Raw genomic sequence first — 19,813 nt, 5'->3', positions numbered from 1 at the left:
AATTACTAATAAAAAATATAGTGAAATTACTGATAAAAAGCCAATTTTTTAATTTTGCAAGCAATATGTTGTCTTTATAATATCGTGGTTACTATTTAGCTGCCTTTATATTTTAGGAAGGGGGTCGCTTGCAAGAGGATCATCAAATATGGCCGTCCTTGGCATTAAAAGTTTGAGAACCCCTGGTCTTTATGATCATAAAAATAGGATATTAAAGGGGTGTAGGAGCCATGTTAAAGCTAATTGTGTTATGTCTCTTTAAATGTTATGTGTCATATGACTAGAAGTGGCAAAGTGTGTCAATCACTATTTGGGGGTTAAAACACCTGTGCTGGTATGTGCTCATATAGAGGGAGGGGGTGAGTTTGGAGCATGCATTTTTTGTTGATCATCTAATGTCGTTTATCATATGATATTGTTTACATTACACAAACTCATACTCATGTCTTGGAATCCATCAATTGCTTTTTGGATTTTGTAATCTTCAATAAATCTCAAGACGCAAGTATTTTTGGACTGTTTTTATTGACGACTCATCAAACGCTTTCTCTTTGCTTACCCTCTCGGTGGTTTATGGTTTGTTTACATGAAGCCGCTGGAACAAAGGCTCTTGAAATAAGGAATGCATTTCTTCTTGATCGTTTGACATATAAGAGGTCATTGTACTATAAAAACTTACTGTAAGTTTCAGAACTCAAAACTTCCTCGTTACTGCAAAAAGAGCATTTATTGAAACCAAGCTATTGTGATGTCACACTGTGATAGACATTTGTATCCGACTGCCTCCACAACAACACATCAACACCTACTTTACCTTATCACTTCTGTAGCCCGCCCAGTAGCAGTGAGCAGTGAGATGGTGAGGAGAGAGCAGGTCAATCAAGAGCAAAGAGCCAATCAGAACAGTGGGCGTTAAGTCTTAAAGGAGAAGCAGCATCAAAACCGAGCGTTTCTGAATGTCAGAATGAGGGTGGAAAATGATCATGTTTTACAAATATATGGCTGTTTTTTTTTTTGTTTTTTTTTTTGTGCAAAAAACTTTACTAATATTATAAGTGAACCTCAAGGAACATCTTAAAATAATAGAAAAGGGCATGTCATGACCCCTTTAAAATTTACAAAAATATTGCGGACTCATCTTTCACTCAGAGGTGTTTACAGTACTAATTTTGGAATGAAAAATGTCCCTCCCTCTAATATCACTTGCCTTTAACTCGCAATTACAATCAGCAAATTATGGTTTATGGCTGTGATGTAGAATAAAAGTCTATTGGCTTTAACCATTAGCAGGTCAGATTGACCTGGCTTGTGCAATCGCAGTTCAACAGTAACAAGTTGCATATAAATAACCAACCTTTCACTAATTTACAAATATAATATTGACTAATTTTATGTAAAGTAAATGCTCAAAATGTACATTCGAATATGTTTATGTACAGCGTGTATTTATTTATGTGTGTGTGTGTGTGTGCGTGCGTGCTTGTGGCTAGGTGGGTGGGTGTGGGTGTGTGTGGTTCAGATTTTGCTTGAATCACACACACACACACACACACACACACACACACATTCCCGTTTCCCCCATTTGTTTCCATTGACTCCCATGGTTTTTATATTAAGCTAATAATAAAAACTTGTGTGTGTGTGTGTGTGTGTGTGTGTGTGTGTGCCTGTGCATGTTTGTGGTTGTGTGGGGGTAGGTGTGTTGGTGTGTGTGATGAAGTTTCGCTTGTTCAATATAACTCAAATCAATATTTCATGCACCTTTATTTATTTGGCAAGTAGTCCTGTAATAAGTGGGATAATGAGCAGTCAGATGTCATTTCCACAATAAAAAGCACTGATGCAAACCGGAGGTGGAAGTCAGTGTTTCTGTAGACTACACGGTCACTTTCATCTCATATAATAACAATTGCGACACTTATCATTATTTCATGTACATTGAATTATTTATTTGGTAAATAGACATCTAATAAGAGGGATAATCTGTAAACCAGTCATTATTGCAAAATAGTGACCCCAAAATAAAGATACAATATTTTGCAATAATTATTCTGCAACTATCCCATGCATATTACTTCACCACATTCTTTCCAAATTGAAACAGACACAGATGATCACATGTTAAATTTACCCCCCCAAAAAAGTAAGAAATAATACATTATTTCAGCATAAATATGAGCTTAAGTATCATGAAAATAAAGTTGCAATGCAATATATCTCAATGGTCCTAAAAATAAGCTTCATTTTCTTTATGCATAAATATCTTTTCAAATGTTTTCTTTTAATATTTTGGGGTGACATTTTAAGACATGTTAATTCAAGGGACAGTTGGGTGTATTTAAAGACAGACAGGAATATTTTCCCCATATAAACATAATTCATGTTTATTTACTTACCTACAACACTATCATTTGGTGAGAAAACTGCTCTTAGAAATGTCTTGACCTTTTAACGTAAACCCTGAGTGTTTTGTGTGTGTGTGTGTGTGTGTGTGTGTGAGCACTGGTTTCCACTGTATGTCTATAACGTGTGTTTATGGTTTTCATTGAGTCTATTAGTGGTTAAAACATCCTGCTGTGCTAAACATACAGTATATGACAGATTATGGACTACCCTCGCTGGCTGTAGTGTTTCAGACAAATGTGATGAAAGAGTGTGTTTGTAGCTTACCATTGGAGAACTTTTCTGATAGGGCTGACTGAAGTTCTGGTAAAGCTGCACGCCATACTAGGAACAAACAGAAAAAGTTTAAGGCTCTTTGTTCCAATACAAAGTGAGCTGACTTGCTATCTACTATCTATGTACCTAGGCAGCTGCCTTCTAAGGCAGCATCTTAACTGAGATGGAACCTCATAAGTAACCCATTTGAAATGCTCTTCATAGGCAGCAACTCTGTGGTTATACAAATAGTGCTCCTTACATGAAACGCACCAGACAACTGATAGATTTGCAAAAATTTTACCTCAGTGGAATTTTTTAATGAAATAAAAAAAAAAATAAAGAAAAGTTTATCTAGGATGTCTAAAATTGTTGTTTTCCATGTATGTGGAACATTCCTCACATTATGTTTTTGTTACAGTTACAGTTTTACTGAGAGATGGAAACTAGGCTGTTGTTTGTCACTCATATGCAAGGAAAAAAAGCCTAAAAATTCCATTGTCACGATGACAAAAATATACATGCTTTTATAAAAATAATGCAAAATACAGTTTCATATTTAATGAAATATTTATTTATAATTTTGTCAAATCACCGAAAATAGAGTGCAACAGTGCCCACACACATTTCAGCCTTTTTGGTTTTGGAAGTATTATTCTCACTCATTTTTTCTTCAAAATACTTTATAAAAGAATTCAACATTGCAAACTTTGATTTTGAAGCAAAAAAGCATTTGAAATTGAAATCAGGGCCACTATGTTTGATTGCTCATACCTTAAAAATATATAAAGGTGTATGTATGATTTTTGGCATACTTCTACAACTTTTTGTCCCGAACACATACGTGAACTTTATTTGCACCAATTGCACAAAGTAAAGTGGTGCCATCTGGTGATACACATGGGCTGTAATAATAGACACATTACTTTCATGCAGAAATAATCAAAAACTTCTCAAATTCAGAAAATGTACTATTTTAACTAAATGTAAACAACAAAATTATGTCATTGTGAGTAAGAACTTTCTTCAAATAAATATGTAAATTGTTTAGATAAGTTTTCAATGACAGCAAACAATATATATATATATATATATATATATATATATATATATATATATATATATATATATATATAGGTTAGGTTTAGGTGTTGGTTTAGGTGTTCACCTCTCATTTGCTTTTAGGACACTATTGGTAAGGTTTAGGTGTTGGTTTAGGGTAGGGTTGTCTGTATTGTTCACCTCTCATTTGCTTTTAGGACACATTCGGTTAGGTTTAGGTGTTGGTTTAGGGCCGTGGTTTTCAAACTGGGAGGTGCGCCTCCCCAGCGAAGCGCCAGAGCATGTCAGGGGAGGCACGGAAATTGATGATAATTTCACCAAGTAAAATAAAAAGATGCATAAAAACAATAAAAATGTATTGTGAAGATAAATGAAAATTATTGGCATAATGGACCATAGTCCTGCTTAATCGGCCTTAGCTCTATGGCATTATAATATTGTTAATGTCGAGAGCACAACATGCATATCATGCGAAAGCGCATCCATGTACCAGTTGCGCCAGTGCGAATCTTTCAGCTCGGACACGGGCAACTCTCATTCAAAACTGGACGTGCGCTCTCAAATAAACTACGCTGCTCTACATTCGCAAATCTAATATAAACCACACAGCTCCAACTCTGTTCATTCATATTCTGCTTCTGCAGATGTGTTCTATCAAGGGAGAAATGATACCGGTGTTTGATTAATCAACTCATCATTTGGCCGGTAACTTTTTTTTTTTTTTTTTTTTTTTAATGCAGCATAATATGGTTAAATTCGTATTGTAAGAATGATATTCTGATGCTCGCTGACAAGTAAGTGATGTGAGCAATTAAAACCATCAATTAAAAATTTTTTGCGACTTACATCTTCAAGGGTGTTAATCTAGGGTGCAGAAAAACCGTAAATAAGCGGAACAAAATCACACGTGTCCAGTATTACGAGTTCAACATGATATCGGGTCGATGTGTCTTCATGTGTTTGTGACAAGTTCAGTGTCACATAGACGTATCACGTAAATTTTCTCAGAGGGGGGCTTACTGTCCAAGACTTTGAAAACCCCTGATTTAGGGTAAGGATGTCTGGAGTTTTTTTTGCCTCTCATTTGCTTGAAGGACACAATTGGTTAGGTTTTTAGGTTAAAGTTTTAGGTTAGGGAGGTACGTTTTACTCATTAAAATATCCATCTAACATTCACCCTAAAAACCTTGTCTGAGTCGAGTGACACCATTTCACTTGCTTTTTGTGCCTTCCTGCTGGACATTTCACTGGGAAACTGCAGCCAAACATGTAATGAAGCACACAATTTCATTTTGCAAAAATATTGCCACGGTCACGTAATGTTCATGAGATCAGGCTGTTTAAAATACTGCAAAAGCAGGCTACTCAGTAGGCAGGGAATATAATGGTGACAAAATTTACAGAGAAAGAGAGAGAGAGAGACCGTTGTCACCTTAAAGAGGCGCATGGCTGTAACCCAACACGTCCTCGTTTGCTCATCATCTGCACACAACAGTTTCAGGTCACGTGCGGCATTCGACTTACTTGCCTGAATATAAAAAGAGACATCAACAAATGAAGGCACAGTTCACCCAAAAATTAAAATTCTGTCGTAATTTACTCACCCTCATGTTGTTTGAAACCTGTATGACTTTCTTTCTTCAATGGAGCACAAAAGAAGATTAGCAGAATTTTAGCCTCTGTCACCATTCACTTTCATTGTATGAAAAATAAAATGCACTAAAAGTTAATGGTGAGCGAGATTAACATTCTGCCTAAGATCTCCTTTTCTGTTTCACAATTTTGTAACAGCATGAGGGTGAGTATATGATGACATGATTTTTCTTTTTGGGGGTGAGCTATTCCAGAGGTTTTCTTGGAGCAAGCTTTATAGAAGCTTTTATAGATATTTTCACCAAAGTTCCCATGCATCTGACCATAGATTGACATTTGTAATGCCGAAGAAACATTACAAAGTTCATGGCAGATAAGGAGCCAGACAGATTGTTTGATTGCAGTTTTATATAACACACAAATCTGAATAAATAAATCTGAAACTTAGTCAGGCATATTACATTATAAAACCAACTACTACCCTCTGGTAACACTTACCTTCACACTGAAGCCATAGTCTGTCGGGGCACCATAAACTTTTCTTGCGGATAATAACGTGTAGACATCACTGTCGCTAAACTCTGCAATGAACTGCAGGTGCCTTGGTTCCTTAAGAAAAGATCCAACATTAAAACATGACTCCAAAACCAAATTCATTGCTATTCAGGTTGTTTAATTTTAAAAGTGTTAAAATACTTTCTCCTATCACAGTTAAATATGCAGAAACAAGCTATTTGCAGGCTGATTTCCCCTGAAATGTTGCTCTGTGGTGCTATCAAAACATTGCTCTGATTGTTTGAGCATTCCGACCAGCCTGACACAGCAACAGTGGCTCAACCAAAGGTGTGCATATGGGGGCGAGACAGTGTTTAACAATGAAAGTTTTTGAGACTCTTTGTGTTGACGCTAGTTGAGCAGAAATTACATACTTCAGTTTTAAGTTACTGTGAGGAAACTTGAAATTCAGTTCACTTAGGCTGTGCTATTGCAGCTCATCTACACACTTTCAGCACTAGATCATAACTAGTTATCAAAGCTACTACAGCATTTAAAGTGTTTGCATTTGTTTAAGAACCTCATATACTGTAATGCATTTTTACATCTTTTCTAGAACTTTCTAGCCCAGAAATTAAATCAGTGCTGCTTGCTCACACAGGGACTAGTGCTGGTCTATTCTCTTCCAAACAGATCCGCCCGCTCAATATGCATATCCATGGCAGGAGATAGCACACTAACGTGTTGCAATGACGGGAGCTTTATCTTGTTCTCAAGAATACCGCTAGGGAGCAAGGCAAAATAAAGAGAGAAAGAGAGGGAAGTAAAAACCCCACACAAAACCATGCTTTGTCTCACCTTTATATGCCTCACCTCTCTCATTTCAAATTGACAGAGAAACAGACAAGTAAGCTAGACTACTACTATGGTGTGGGCTCACAAACTGGCAGAACTGTTATACTTATGACACACACACACACAAACAATGGGGTGTTTCCTCAACTATGGTCACTTTTGCGGACTTCTGTAAAATACTTTTTTTACACTGACTAGTTTTTTTTTTTTTTCATTACTAGTTTACTGTATACTAACAAAGTCCAAATTGTACATTTGTATATAATATAATTTCAGAGCTAATGTTTCAGAGCTAAAATTGTATGTGTCCTAAATGCACACAATTAAATAATAATATTTTCACACTTTTGCGTAATTTGATTAGAAATGATGACCCCCAAAAAATGTCTGTTCACAAGTGATATTTGCCTTGATTTTTATTTTATTTTATTTTATTTTTAAACATCACTTGTCTCATGTTTCATCTAAAGCATGCTCTTCACTGACATTTACTAAAAAAAAATAAAATAAAAAAAAACGTTATTAGTGGCAATTTTTTTTTTTTTTTTTTTTTTTTTTGGTGTGGTGGTAATGATACCACAAATATGGGACTGTCATAGTATTTGAAAAAAAAAAAAACATTTCACAAGAAATATTGAAATGGTTGAAATTATAATGAAATTATTTACATTGTTTATAATATACACATTTAAACATGTAATAATTTGTATTTTTATACTGGATTTAAACATTTTAATATTGTAAGTTTTGGTCTGGGACAAGGCTAAAACAGTAAAATCTACATATAAAAAAGCATTTGAAAAGTAGCAAATGTAAATGAAGGCTTGGCAATCACGAAATTGCCCTACAAAAAATTATTTTGCTAATAAAGTTTAAAAATCACTTGTAAGCAGAATATTTTTATTGGGTGCCATTTACAATTAAGTTGTAATTTTGTCATATCATATAAAATGCGTGAAAATATTATTTACTTGTTTGTATTTAGGATGGATAAAATGCTATGAAATTAGCCTTAGCAATTCAAAATAGCAATTCCAAAACTTTTTTAAATGTAATTTCCACCACAAAATGCTATTAAACACAATATTTACATGTCACATACTCTAATATTTCATTGGACCGCTTTTAGCTTTGATTATGGCATGCATTCGTCGTGGCATTGTTTCGACTAAATTTATGCAACATCACAACATTTATTCCCATCCAGAGCTGCATTCATTTTTGGCCGAGATCTTGTATTGATGACGGGTGCGTCAAACCACACCGTAAAGTCTTCTCCAGCACATCCCAAAGACTGTCAATGGGGTTAAGGTTAGGAATCTGTGGTGGCCAATTCATGTGTGAAAATGATTCCTCATGCTCCCTGAGCCACTCTTTCACAATTTGACCACAATGAATCTTGATATTGTCGTCCTGAAATATGCCCGTGCCGTCAGGGAAGAAAAAAATGCATTGATGGGATAACCTGGTTATTCAGTACATTCAGGTAGTCAGCTGACTTCATTATATTGCCACATAACGTTGCTGAACCTAGACCTGGCCAACTGAAGCACCCCCAGATCATAACACTGCCTCCAGAGGCTTGTACAGTGGGCACTAAGCATGACGGGTTCATCGCTTCATGCGCTTCCCTTCTTACCCTGACGCGCCCATCGCTTTGGAATAGAGTAAATCTGGACTCATCAGACTGAGACCACATGACTTTTTTCCATCACTCCACAGGCCAATCTTTACGCTCCCTAGCAAATTGAAGTTTTTTGCATCACTAACAAGTGACATTCTTGTGGTCACACAGCTGTTTAGTCACAATCCTGTAAGTTCTCGTCACATTGTGTGTGTGGAAATTCTCTTACTTTCACTATTAAACATAGCCGTGTGTTCTACTGTCGATTTTTTACGATGTGACTTCACCAAGCATTTTAGTGATCTCTGATCACGATCATTCAAGACTGTTTTCCGACCACATTTCTTCCGTGAAGCTGACGGTTCACCACTATCCTTCCAGGTTTTAATAATGTGTTGGACAGTTCTTAACCCAATTCCAGTGATTTCAGCAATCTCCTTAGTGGTTTTCTTTGCTTGATGCAGACCAATAATTTGCCCCTTCTGAAACACAGTAACATCTTTTCACGACCACAGGATACATCTTCCGACATGGTTGTTTAAGAAATGAGAAGCTACACACTGCATCAGTTAGGGTTTAAAGAATTGTTGCCAGCTGAAACATATTAATCACTGTAATAATGATCCAATCATAGGTTAAGTATTTGCTTATTTAAATCCAAACGGTGACTTTTGGTGTAATTAAAGATATCAATTAAATTTAAGCAGTCTGTATAGATGTGGTGTCAATTAGAATTTTATGGTTCAGAAAAATCACACAAAATACAGAATTCTCATGTAGCTTCATTTCCGCAACAATGAATAATTTTGCCACAAAAAAAAAAAAAAAAAAAAAAGGTGTTTATTTTTTTTTATTTTTTTTTCCAGTAAAGAGCATTCAATATATGAAATGAGACATGAGATGTGCAAAGGAAACCAAGTAAAAATCAAGGTAAATGTCACTTGTGAGCAGACTATTTGTATAGCGCCATGTACTCAACAGTTGGCTCATACTCAAACCATCTTTTTGTGGCCTGCTATGGCAGTGAAAAGGAGGTGAGGAAGAGAGACTCAACTGAGTGTGTGGAGACAAACAAACTCGGAGATATATGCTCATCACAAACAGTGATAACAGGACAAAAGGGTAATCCTGCAATAATGGAGTTGAGTTCTTTTGGAGCTAGTATTGGATATAAATGTCTTGTTTTGAAGGCACTGTATCTCTGGTGTAGGTGTGTGCATGTGTGTGTGTTCACTAGGTGGCCAGTGTCATGACAATCTTTGACAGTGACAACAGAACAGATCATCATCTTTCTATACAGTTGTGCTCAAAAGTTTACATACCCTTGAATGTTTGGCCTTGTTACAGACACACAAGGTGACACACACAGGTTTAAATGGCAATTAAAGGTTAATTTCCCACACCTGTGGCTTTTTAAATTGCAATTAGTGTCTGTGTATAAATAGTCAATGAGTTTGTTAGCTCTCACGTGGATGCACTGAGCAGGCTAGATACTGAGCCATGGGGAGCAGAAAAGAACTGTCAAAAGACCTGCGTAACAAGGTAATGGAACTTTATAAAGATGGAAAAGGATATAAAAAGATACACAAAGCCTTGAAAATGCCAGTCAGTACTGTTCAATCACTTATTAAGAAGTGGAAAATTCGGGGATCTCTTGATACCAAACCAAGGTCAGGTAGACCAAGAAAGATTTCAGCCACAACTGCCAGCAGAATTGTTTGGGATACAAAGAAAAACCCACAGGTAACCTCAGGAGAAATACAGGCTGCTCTGGAAAAAGACGGTGTGGTTATTTCAAGGAGCACAATACTTGTTGACCCCTCTCCAAACATAGCGCTTATGGTTGTGACCATAAAGCTCTATTTTGGTCTCATCACTCCAAATTACAGTGTGCCAGAAGCTGTGAGGCGTGTCAAGATGTTGTCGGGCATATTGTAACCGGGCTTTTTTGTGGCATTGGCTTCTTTCTGGCAACTCGACCATGCAGCTCATTTTTGTTCAAGTATCGTCGTATTGTGCTCCTTGAAACAACCACACCATGGTGATCAGGGCCATTTGGGTGATTTCTGTTATCATTATGATTTAAAAAGGAGCCAAACAACTATGTGATGATGAATGGCTTCATATGATCACTATCCTTAAATAAAAGAGTTTTTTTGCATGATCAGTCATATTTTCAAAATCAATGCCAAAATTTCACAATTTCGGCCAGGGTATGCAAACTTTTGAGTTATTTTTTGAGGCAAAAATAACTGACATTTCTCAAAATGTACATTTTAATTGTACATTGTAATTTTTTAGAGTGGTGTATTCTGTTGCAGTATATGTAGGCTACTTGTAAAATTGTGGATCTTTTAAAACAACCAAACAAAAAAAACATATTGGCCTACATATGATGATTATAACAGTAGTATATCATAGTTTTGAATTTTTTTAAGAACCACACTTTTACGAGAATTTTGCTATATATCTACTGTATATGTAAAGTTTTATTTTACTTATGTTAATTACATGTGTCCATGATGTATTAAATAGCATATAGCTATTTTATATATATATATATATATATATATATATATACACTGGCAGCCAAAATCTTGGAATAATGTACAGATTTTGCTCACAATGTATAGTCAGGATGTTAATAACGTGAAAAATTACTATTACAATTTGAAAAAAAAAAAAAACTACTTCAAAGAGTTCTCATCAAAATATCCTCCACGTGCAGCAATGACAGCTTTGCAGATCCTTGACATTCCAGCTGTCAGTTTGTCCAGATACTCAGGTGACATTTCACCCCACACTTCCTGTAGCACTTGCCATAGATGTGGCTGTCTTGTCGGGCACTTCTCACGCACCTTACAGTCTAGCTGATCCCACAAAAGCTCAATGGGGTTAAGATCCATAACACTCTTTTCCAATTATCTGTTGTCCAATGTCTGTGTTTCTTTGCCCACTCTAACCTTTTCTTTTAGTTTTGTGTTTCAAAAGTGGCTTTTTCTTTGCAATTCTTCCCATAAAGCCTGCACCCCTGAGTCTTCTCTTTACTGTTGTACATGAAACTGGTGTTGAGCGGGTAGAATTCAATGAAGCTGTCAGCTGAGGACATGTGAGGCGTCTATTTCTCAAACTAGAGACTCTGATGTACTTATCCTCTTGTTTAGTTGTACATCTGGCCTTCCACATCTCTTTCTGTCCTTGTTAGAGCCAGTTGTCCTTTGACTTTGAAGACTGTAGTGTACACTGTGACGAGGAGGAGGGCGTGGCCGGGCCGTGATGGAGCACGGCTGGCGCCGATCAGCGGGAGAGCAAGATAAGGGGCGGCCGGATGCGCCGGTTTGAGAAAGAGAGATAGATGCACGCAGCCGCGCTGCACGTTTCTCTCTCTCTCGAACCGGCGCCTCCAGCCACCCCTTATCTCACTCTCCTGCTGATCAGCCCTTAAGCTGTTTACCTACAGAAATGTGTGTATATCGCTAATTGTGTACCTTGTAAATGACATTTCAATACACTTCAATATGTATGCTGACTTGCTGCTACTTAAGGCAATTAAAACGCTGTACAATTAGGATAGATGAATTATTACGAATCTTATTTTTTAATAGTGCACCTTTAATTGTCATTAATGTGCTTTTTATGTTGCTGTTACCTACAGTATGCAGTGTGGCAGAATAAGGCCGAAATAAAGAGGAAGGGAGACAGACAGCTATTTTGTTAAAATAATCAAAACAGGATGGAGAGGAAGCAGGAGAGCAGGAGCGGAGAGCAGAGGCAACTTTACAAAAGGTTGAATTCAACAACGAGAGGTATGTAATGCAGAGACAGAAAGAGGATGGAGAGGAGATGTTGGAAGGAGAGTGACACAGAAGAATAGGAAGAGCAAAGTAGAGAGGCAGAAGGATCATCAAGGATACACCTTTTGCATGTCCAGTAGCAGGGGCGGACTGGGAAGAGAAATCATCCCTGGATTTTACATAGAAACTGGCCCAAAAGTTGTTGAGTGGTGGTGGTGGTCGCTGCGGCGCCGTTTTGCAGCCCTCTTCAGCCTGTCGCAGCCTAACTGCGTAGGCATAACGCGGAGGCCCGTTTCAGCTTAACGTGGCCCGTTCGGCCCCGTTTCGCTGCTAGCCCACCGGGATAAGTCCCGGTGTTGCTGTCCTTTTCTGCATATCGCGGCCCCCTTCGGCATATCGCGGTGCCATTTTGCGGCCCTCTTCAGCCTGTCACGGCCCGTTTGTCATAATGAGGAGGCCCGTTCAGCCCCATTTCATTTAGGTTAGATCAGTGAGTAAATTTAAAGGGATACTTCACCTTAACATGGAAATTCTGTCATCATTTACTTACTCTCATGTCGTTCTAAACCCATTTGACCTCTGGCATTACAATTATTGTAAATATGATCTATTTATATAGTATGTGTAATATTAATCATGTGCTCATTGAATAATATTAATTTATTCAAAATATTACCTAAATTAACTGAAAAGCTGCAGGCAGTAGTCACTGTCTGACTGGCATAGACTGCATGAACTCGTCACTTAACAACACAGACTTTAAGCCTATAAATTAGTGATTGAACAGTGTTTGAAGCATTGATAATTCTGTTTGACTCAAACAGATTTTAAATCACATCTGAAAGCTATAATCCTTCAATGTGATTTCTTATAGGCTCAATGAATCCTATGTTTTAGTATGGAGGTAGTATGATGATCATACTGTAATATCATAATGTTATTGCTTTTAAACCACTTCACAAATCAGATATTCTAACCCTAACTCTACTTTTTTCATCTACAAAACAGGGTAAGGCTAATTTAAGTTTGTGTAAAAAAAAAAAAGGCAATTACCTGTATATAGGCCTGACAATATTTTTTTGTTGTTTTTTGTTTTGTTTGGTAATTCTTTTTTTTTTAATTGAATGCTTTATTCTTTTAGTAATTATTTTAATTTAATACAGGGAATTTTGCCAGCATTTCAAAAGTAAGCTAAACAATAATTTTATAGAATTGGGCTATATGTTAGTGTTCCAAAAAAGCACACTGAAGCTTTTCTCCTAGTTTTGTTTAATTTTTTATTTAAAATCAATTCAAATCTTTGTGCATAGAAATTATTTGTTTACTGTGGGCTAATTCCATGACTGCCGTCTATTATTTTGAATGGTGTGGAAAAGCAACTTTAATAAATAAATGGATGGCTACCGGTCCTATGTGGCCATTCATTTGTTCTCCATGCACTTGTCGATTACAGGTGCATGATACGAGATATTTGTGTTGGCACTCTTGGAAGTGTCACGATGCAGATGTGTTTGCAGCATTGGATCTGTGCAGATATGCCGTTAAGACCAATCCATAACAGTGCGAGTAATGCTTCGTGTACAATAAATCGGCTTTCAAGGAAGTATTCCTTGTCGTCATAATTAAAACAGGCTAACGAGTGGGGTCAATTCTGTCATATGACACTATATTTTTGCGTTAATGCCAATTTTCTCGACAAAAAATATTTCCAAACAAGTTTTTCATAACATTTGAAGTATCGACATAGAGTTTATGCACTAGAGTTAAACGGAAAAATATTATCTCGACACTTGTGAAATTTTCAAGATAATTTGCGTTTCTATCAGCTATATCAGTCAATGTTTTAGCTAATGTTAGTAGACAACTTAAACTACTGAGAGTGTAAAAAGTCTGTTTAAAGGGAATTTATTTTCTATAAATCTGGGCCAGAAGTGCCCATAGTTAAAGAAACTACCTCATATCATGTACTGTAGAGCAAAATCCTCTTATATCATGAACAAAAGCTCCATTGTTTCATACATAACAAAAAAGGAAAAAAGCAACATGGCCGAGCTGGCTGGAACAGTGTAGTGCAGGTACACAGCTCACCTGTTGTGTGACTGTGAAGGGTTCGGCACTTGGCATGAGTGTTAGACAAATCTGGCTCTACCAGTTTGACTGAGCTAAGCTCCATAAATATGCACTGTAAGATCTAACTATCACATCGAGTAACAAGGTTACATCTGATAAGTTACAGCGACAATACTTGAATGACCTCCTACTGGCCTGTTACATTACCCTGCAGATATTCTGCATAATCTCGCAACTCTAGACGCATTTTAGACATGCAGCTCACCTTTAAGGGATTCTAATAAGTAAGAGCAAGTGGTACTGTGAATGATTAAAGCTAATCCCTGCAGACTTTGTGGTACTGGGATCAGAAGGTGAAGAGTTTTCACAGACTAACTGGAACTTTCTCTGTATAGGTTACAAAAAAAGGTCTAAAACTTCATCAACTTCAGCATGTCAATTAATTAACTAAATAGAACACTAATTAAATATTAGCTGTTTCAATTTACTTTTTATATGCAGTTTGCATTTTTTGCAACCCTGTAACCAAAATTTGAGTCTAAATACAGTTTAAATTCCATTATTTGTGTGATTTAGTTATTTTCTAGAAAATAAACAGTACATAAATATCAAAATAAAAGTACAAATTTTATCAAAAGAAAAAAAAAAAAAAATAGTGTATGCCAGAATTGGTAACAGGGTTGCATATTTAGCCTTAATTACAATATCACTCAATAGGTGCTAGCTAGTTTGGGACCAAATGTTGGTTTATAATTATTGAAAAAAAATTATTTTTTCTATTTTATAATTATTTTTATTTATATTATTTTACTTTATTTTTCTAGTCAGTATAGCTAGAGTGTCTTCTGTTTTGTATATTTCATTTATTTACAGTAGCACTGCTATATATATATATATATATATATATATATATATATATATATATATATATATACCTTATTTTCATTCCCTTTCTATTTTGATTTCACATTCTATATAATAAACCACTAGATTATTGCAACGTATTTTTCCGTGTTTATCGGCTTTTTGTTCCAGCACACAAATCATTTTTATGTCAATTTTAATGTTACATCCTGACACCATCTTGGGGTCATAGCACTTACATTTCACATAAATTAAATAAACAAATATTGATCATTTTTCTTACAATTACTTTTGGAGCAGGGTTGAAAGGTTGAGCTGGATGAAACTAGTCAACTCTACAATTAGTGTAAACATTTATAAAATAGAATGAGATACACTAATTCAATGCGTTTTAAATGGATAGTTCAACCAAAAAAAAAAAAACAAAAAAAACCTCATACCATCCCAGATGTGTATGACTATTTTCTCTTCTGCTGAACACAAACAAAGATTTTTAGAAGAATATCTCAGCTCTGTAGGTCCATAAAATGCAAGGAAATGGTGACTAGACCTTCGAAGCTCCAAAAATCCCATAAAGGCAGCATAAAAGTAATCCATTAGACTCCAGTAGTTTAATATATGTCTTCTGAAGTGATCCAGTTGCTTTAGGTGAGAAACAGATCAATATTTACATCCTTTTTTACAATAAATCTCCACATTCACTTTTAGAATGTGAAAGCGAAAGTGGAGATTTATAGTAAAAAAGGACTTAAATATTAATCTGTTTCTCACCCACACCTATCATATCACTTCTGAAGATATGGAATTAACCACTGGAGTTGTATGGGTTACTTGTATGCTGCCTTAATGGGATTTTTGGAGCTTCAAAGGTCTAGTCACCAATTACTTGCATAGTATAGACCTACAGTGCTGAGATATTCTTCACAATATCTTTGTGTTCTGCAGAAGAAAGAAAGTCATACACATCTGAGATGACATGAGGGTGAGTAAATGATGAGAGAATTTTCATTTTTGGCTGAACTATCCCTTTAAACTAACCACTTTTCATGTTACTGTATGTTAATATTATGTTTCCTATCTGTCACTCACTCGACGTCGGTGTCGATGTAGTGACACTAGGGGTCACACTTGGGAGCCCGAGACACCTCTGGTCTTTGATAAAAGGACAACGAAAATTGGCGAGTGGTATTTGCATGCCAATCCCCCGGACATACGGGTATAAAAGGAGCTGGTATGCAACCACTCATTCAGATTTTCTCTTCGGAGCCGAACGGTCATGCTCATTGAGCTGAATACTACTGTTCATTCACCTCTGCTGGATCTGACGGCGCATTTCAGCGGCTTCTACCTCCTCTGCACTGGTGCACTGCAGAGAACGCCCCTGGGTGCTTCGGCAGAAAAACTATAGAGTATATTTTCTGAAAGAGCATTTTTCCCCTCTAAAAGGGTATATATTTCTCTAAAAGAGCACACACACAGAACGTCTTTTTAAAGATGCTTTTCCGATTGTGTGTTATTCCTGGTTGTGCTCGTTATCTCTCACGATCACTGTCTTTCGTGTCTGGGCACTGCTCACGCGGAGACAGCATTCATGGATGGTCATGTTCTCATTGCGAGAATATGTCCATGGCAACGTTGCGGTCGCGGCTCGCCTTCGTAAGAAAGTGAGCCACCCCAGAGGCTCCCGCCTCGGTCCTTTTACCCACGGGTATGAGGCCAGCGCGGCTAGCACTGGGGGCGATTTGGGGACCCCAATGGGACCGCCTCTGCCGGGTATCCCCCCGCGGACCTCCCATTCCCCAGCATGCTCGTCTGCCCCGATCGGGCTTCCGGATGAGTCCGCCGGCTCGTCTCACGGCGATTTCGACCTCTTATTCGGAGCCCGCGAAAGTGATGAGCTCTCGAGCGCAGCATCGGAGAGCGGGCTCTTCCAGTCAGAAGCCTCAGCTGGGCTCCTCCCTTCGGGGTCGATTGCCCAGTCACAGGCTGACACGGAGATGACAACATGCTTTCCCGGGCAGCCACGAGTGTCAGCTAGAGTGGAACTCACTGCTCTTCCCTGAACCCTCACGGCTCGGTGATTGGTTCCTGAGCTCGCGGCTCCACTCAAAAGCCACGCCCCGCCCCCGTTCCTTTCTTCCCGGAAGTGCATGAGGAGCTGACAAAGTCGCTTTTTACTGCCCGGTCCCGATCTTTTCAGCTTCCCCGCCCTCACTACCCTCGATGGTGGGGCGGCCAAGGGCTATTCGGCAATCCCCTGGTGGATAAAGGCACTCGCGGTGCATCTATGCCCGCAAAGCGCCGCCACCTGGTGCGGGTGCCCAAAGCCCCCGTCCAAGGCCTGTAGGTTTACATTGTCTCTGACGGCCATGGCTCTCCTGCAAGTCCGCCAAGGCACTAAAAGAACTGCACGAGGGTAGTTCCGCCCCGGGATTGATGCAGGAACTGTGCTCGGCGACCGGCCCCGCTCTCCGAGCGACGGAGGTCACGGCGCGGTCTCTCAGGCGGACGATGGCCACACTAGTGGTCCAGGAGCACCACCTTTGGCTCAACCTGGTCAAGATGGGTGAGGCCGACAAGACACAATTCCTTGCTGCCCCCATTTCCCAGGCGGGCCTATTCGGTGACACCGTCTAGGACTTTGCCCAGCAGTTTTCGATGGTAGAGCAGTAGATGGATGCTAGCCGGCATATCCTGCCCCGGCGCGGCTCAAGATCCCACACCCCATCTACTCATCGCCAAGGGCATCCACCTGCGGTGACTGCACCGGCTCTGCCACAGCCCGCCCCTTCGGCCTGGCCCCGGCGTGGAGCCCACCGCAGGAAGCAGACGCCACCCGTCTCACAGCCGCCCAGAACCCGTGAAAGGCTTCAAAGCGCCCTTGTGACGGGCAACCCAGGGACAACGAAACCTGCTGCTCTAGAGCTGGTAAGCAGATCTCCATCTTTTTGTTACCTTTTGCATTTAATTGCGCTGCATGCCCAAGTGGCTGCAGTACTCAAGAGCTCAGCAAGAGTGGTTTCCTTGTTCCCTGTGTCACGTATCCGGTGTGCACGGCCGTCATCACGACCACCGTCCACCACTCTATTTGGCAGGTTTGGCGCTCCAGTGGTGGTCTCCCGCCCCTGAGTGCCCAGCTGTGGCACAAATCCGCCCCGATGTGACAGTCTCCACGGGTCACAAGGACAGGCCTCTTCCTCCCCCATCCCAGGCTGTTCCGGGGGTGGTCACAAGGAGCCAGGTAAGTGCTTCGATGTCCTTAGACTTAGCACGGCCATGACATGGTGTGGCACCTCGAGCTCCGCCCCACCGCGAGGCCCCACCTGCCGGTACGTCCGATGACGTTGTCCCTTTGGTCCCCCTTGCGCGGAACTTGGACGCATGGCTTGCGCTTTCCAATCCGTCGCGAGAGCTGGTTCGGACCATCCGACTCGGCTGCACGATTCACTTCACCGGGCATCCGCCCAGGTTCAGCGGTGTCCACTTCACCTTGGTGAAAGACAAAAATGCTGCTACCTTGCACGGAGATCGCTACCCTCCTACGGAAGGGCGCGATAGCACCTGTCCCTCCAGCTGAGATGAAGAAGGGGTTTTTCAGCCCCTACTTCATCATACCAAAAATAGGCAGTGGGTTGAGGCCAATCTTGGACCTGTGAGTTCTGAACTAGGCTTTACACAGACTCCCATTCAAGATGCTGACACAAAAACGCATTCTGGAGATCGTCCGGCATGAAAATTGGTTCGTGGCGGTAGACCCGAAGGATGCGTACTTCCACGTCTCGATCCTTCCTCGACACACCCTTCCTGCGGTTTGCGTCCGAGAGTCAGGCGTATCAGTACAAAGTCCTCCCTTTCGGCCTGTCCCTGTCTCCTCGCGTCTTTACGAAGGTCGCAGAGGCTGCCCTTGCCCCGTTAAGGGAGGTGGGCATTCGCGTTCTCAACTATCTTGACGACTGGCTAATCCTAGCTCACTCTCGAGACGTGTTGTGCGCACACAGGGACCTGGTGCTCTCACACCTCAGCCGACTAGGGCTTCGGGTCAACTAGGAAAAGAGCAAGCTCCTCCTGGCTTGGAGCATCTCTTTTCTCGGTTTGGAGTTGGACTCAGTCTCCTTGATAGCACACCTTATGAACGAGCGCGCCCAGTCGGTGCTGGCCTGTTTGAAGGCGTTCAAACAGAAAATAGCGGTTCCACTGAAACTTTTTCAGAGGCTCCTGGGGCATATGGCATCCTCGGCGGTAGCCACCCTGCTCGGGTTGATGCATATGAGGCCGCTTCAGCACTGGCTCCAGATTCGAGTCCCGAGATGGGCATGGCGCCACGGGACACATCGCGTGGTCATCACGCCGGTCTGTCACCATCTTTTCATCCCTTGGACCGACCTCTCATTTCTACGGGCAGGTGTTCCTTTAGAACTGGTCCCCAGGCACGTCGTGGTCACGACAGACGCCTCCAAAATGGGCTGGGGTGCTATTTGCAATGGGCACGCAGCCGCCGGCCTCTGGACGGATCCACAACTGCATTGGCACATCAACTGCCTCGAGATGTTGGCAATTCTGCTCGCCCTGTGGAGATTTTGGCTGTTGATCCAGGGCAAGCACGTGTTAGTTCAGACAAACAACATGACAACGGTAGCATATGTCAACCGCCAAGGCGGTTTGCGCTCTCGTTGTATGTCACAACTCGCCCGCCGTCTCCTCCTCTGGAGTCAGCAGCACTTCAAGTCGCTGCAAGCCACTCACATCCCGGGCAACCTCAACACTACAGCGGATGCGCTGTCATGACAGGTTACCCTCA

The 19,813-nt window shown here is 40.1% G+C and overlaps 1 protein-coding gene across 1 annotated transcript in view; it reads right to left on the bottom strand.

Annotated features, from left to right (window-relative positions):
* The window catches only part of LOC127447643 (growth factor receptor-bound protein 14-like), a 105,781-nt gene that overhangs the window by 6,991 nt on the left and 78,977 nt on the right, over window positions 1-19,813 (bottom strand). Inside the window, exons 8-10 of the mRNA XM_051709600.1 lie at window positions 5,812-5,922; window positions 5,153-5,248; window positions 2,671-2,727 (exon numbers count right to left, since the gene is read on the bottom strand). Coding sequence (XP_051565560.1) covers window positions 2,671-2,727; window positions 5,153-5,248; window positions 5,812-5,922 — 264 coding nt within the window. The remainder of the gene's footprint in view (window positions 1-2,670; window positions 2,728-5,152; window positions 5,249-5,811; window positions 5,923-19,813) is intronic.

Source organism: Myxocyprinus asiaticus, chromosome 10 (assembly GCF_019703515.2).
Source record: "Myxocyprinus asiaticus isolate MX2 ecotype Aquarium Trade chromosome 10, UBuf_Myxa_2, whole genome shotgun sequence".
Taxonomy (NCBI): domain Eukaryota; kingdom Metazoa; phylum Chordata; class Actinopteri; order Cypriniformes; family Catostomidae; genus Myxocyprinus; species Myxocyprinus asiaticus.
This window is presented reverse-complemented; position numbering and strand designations above follow the sequence as displayed.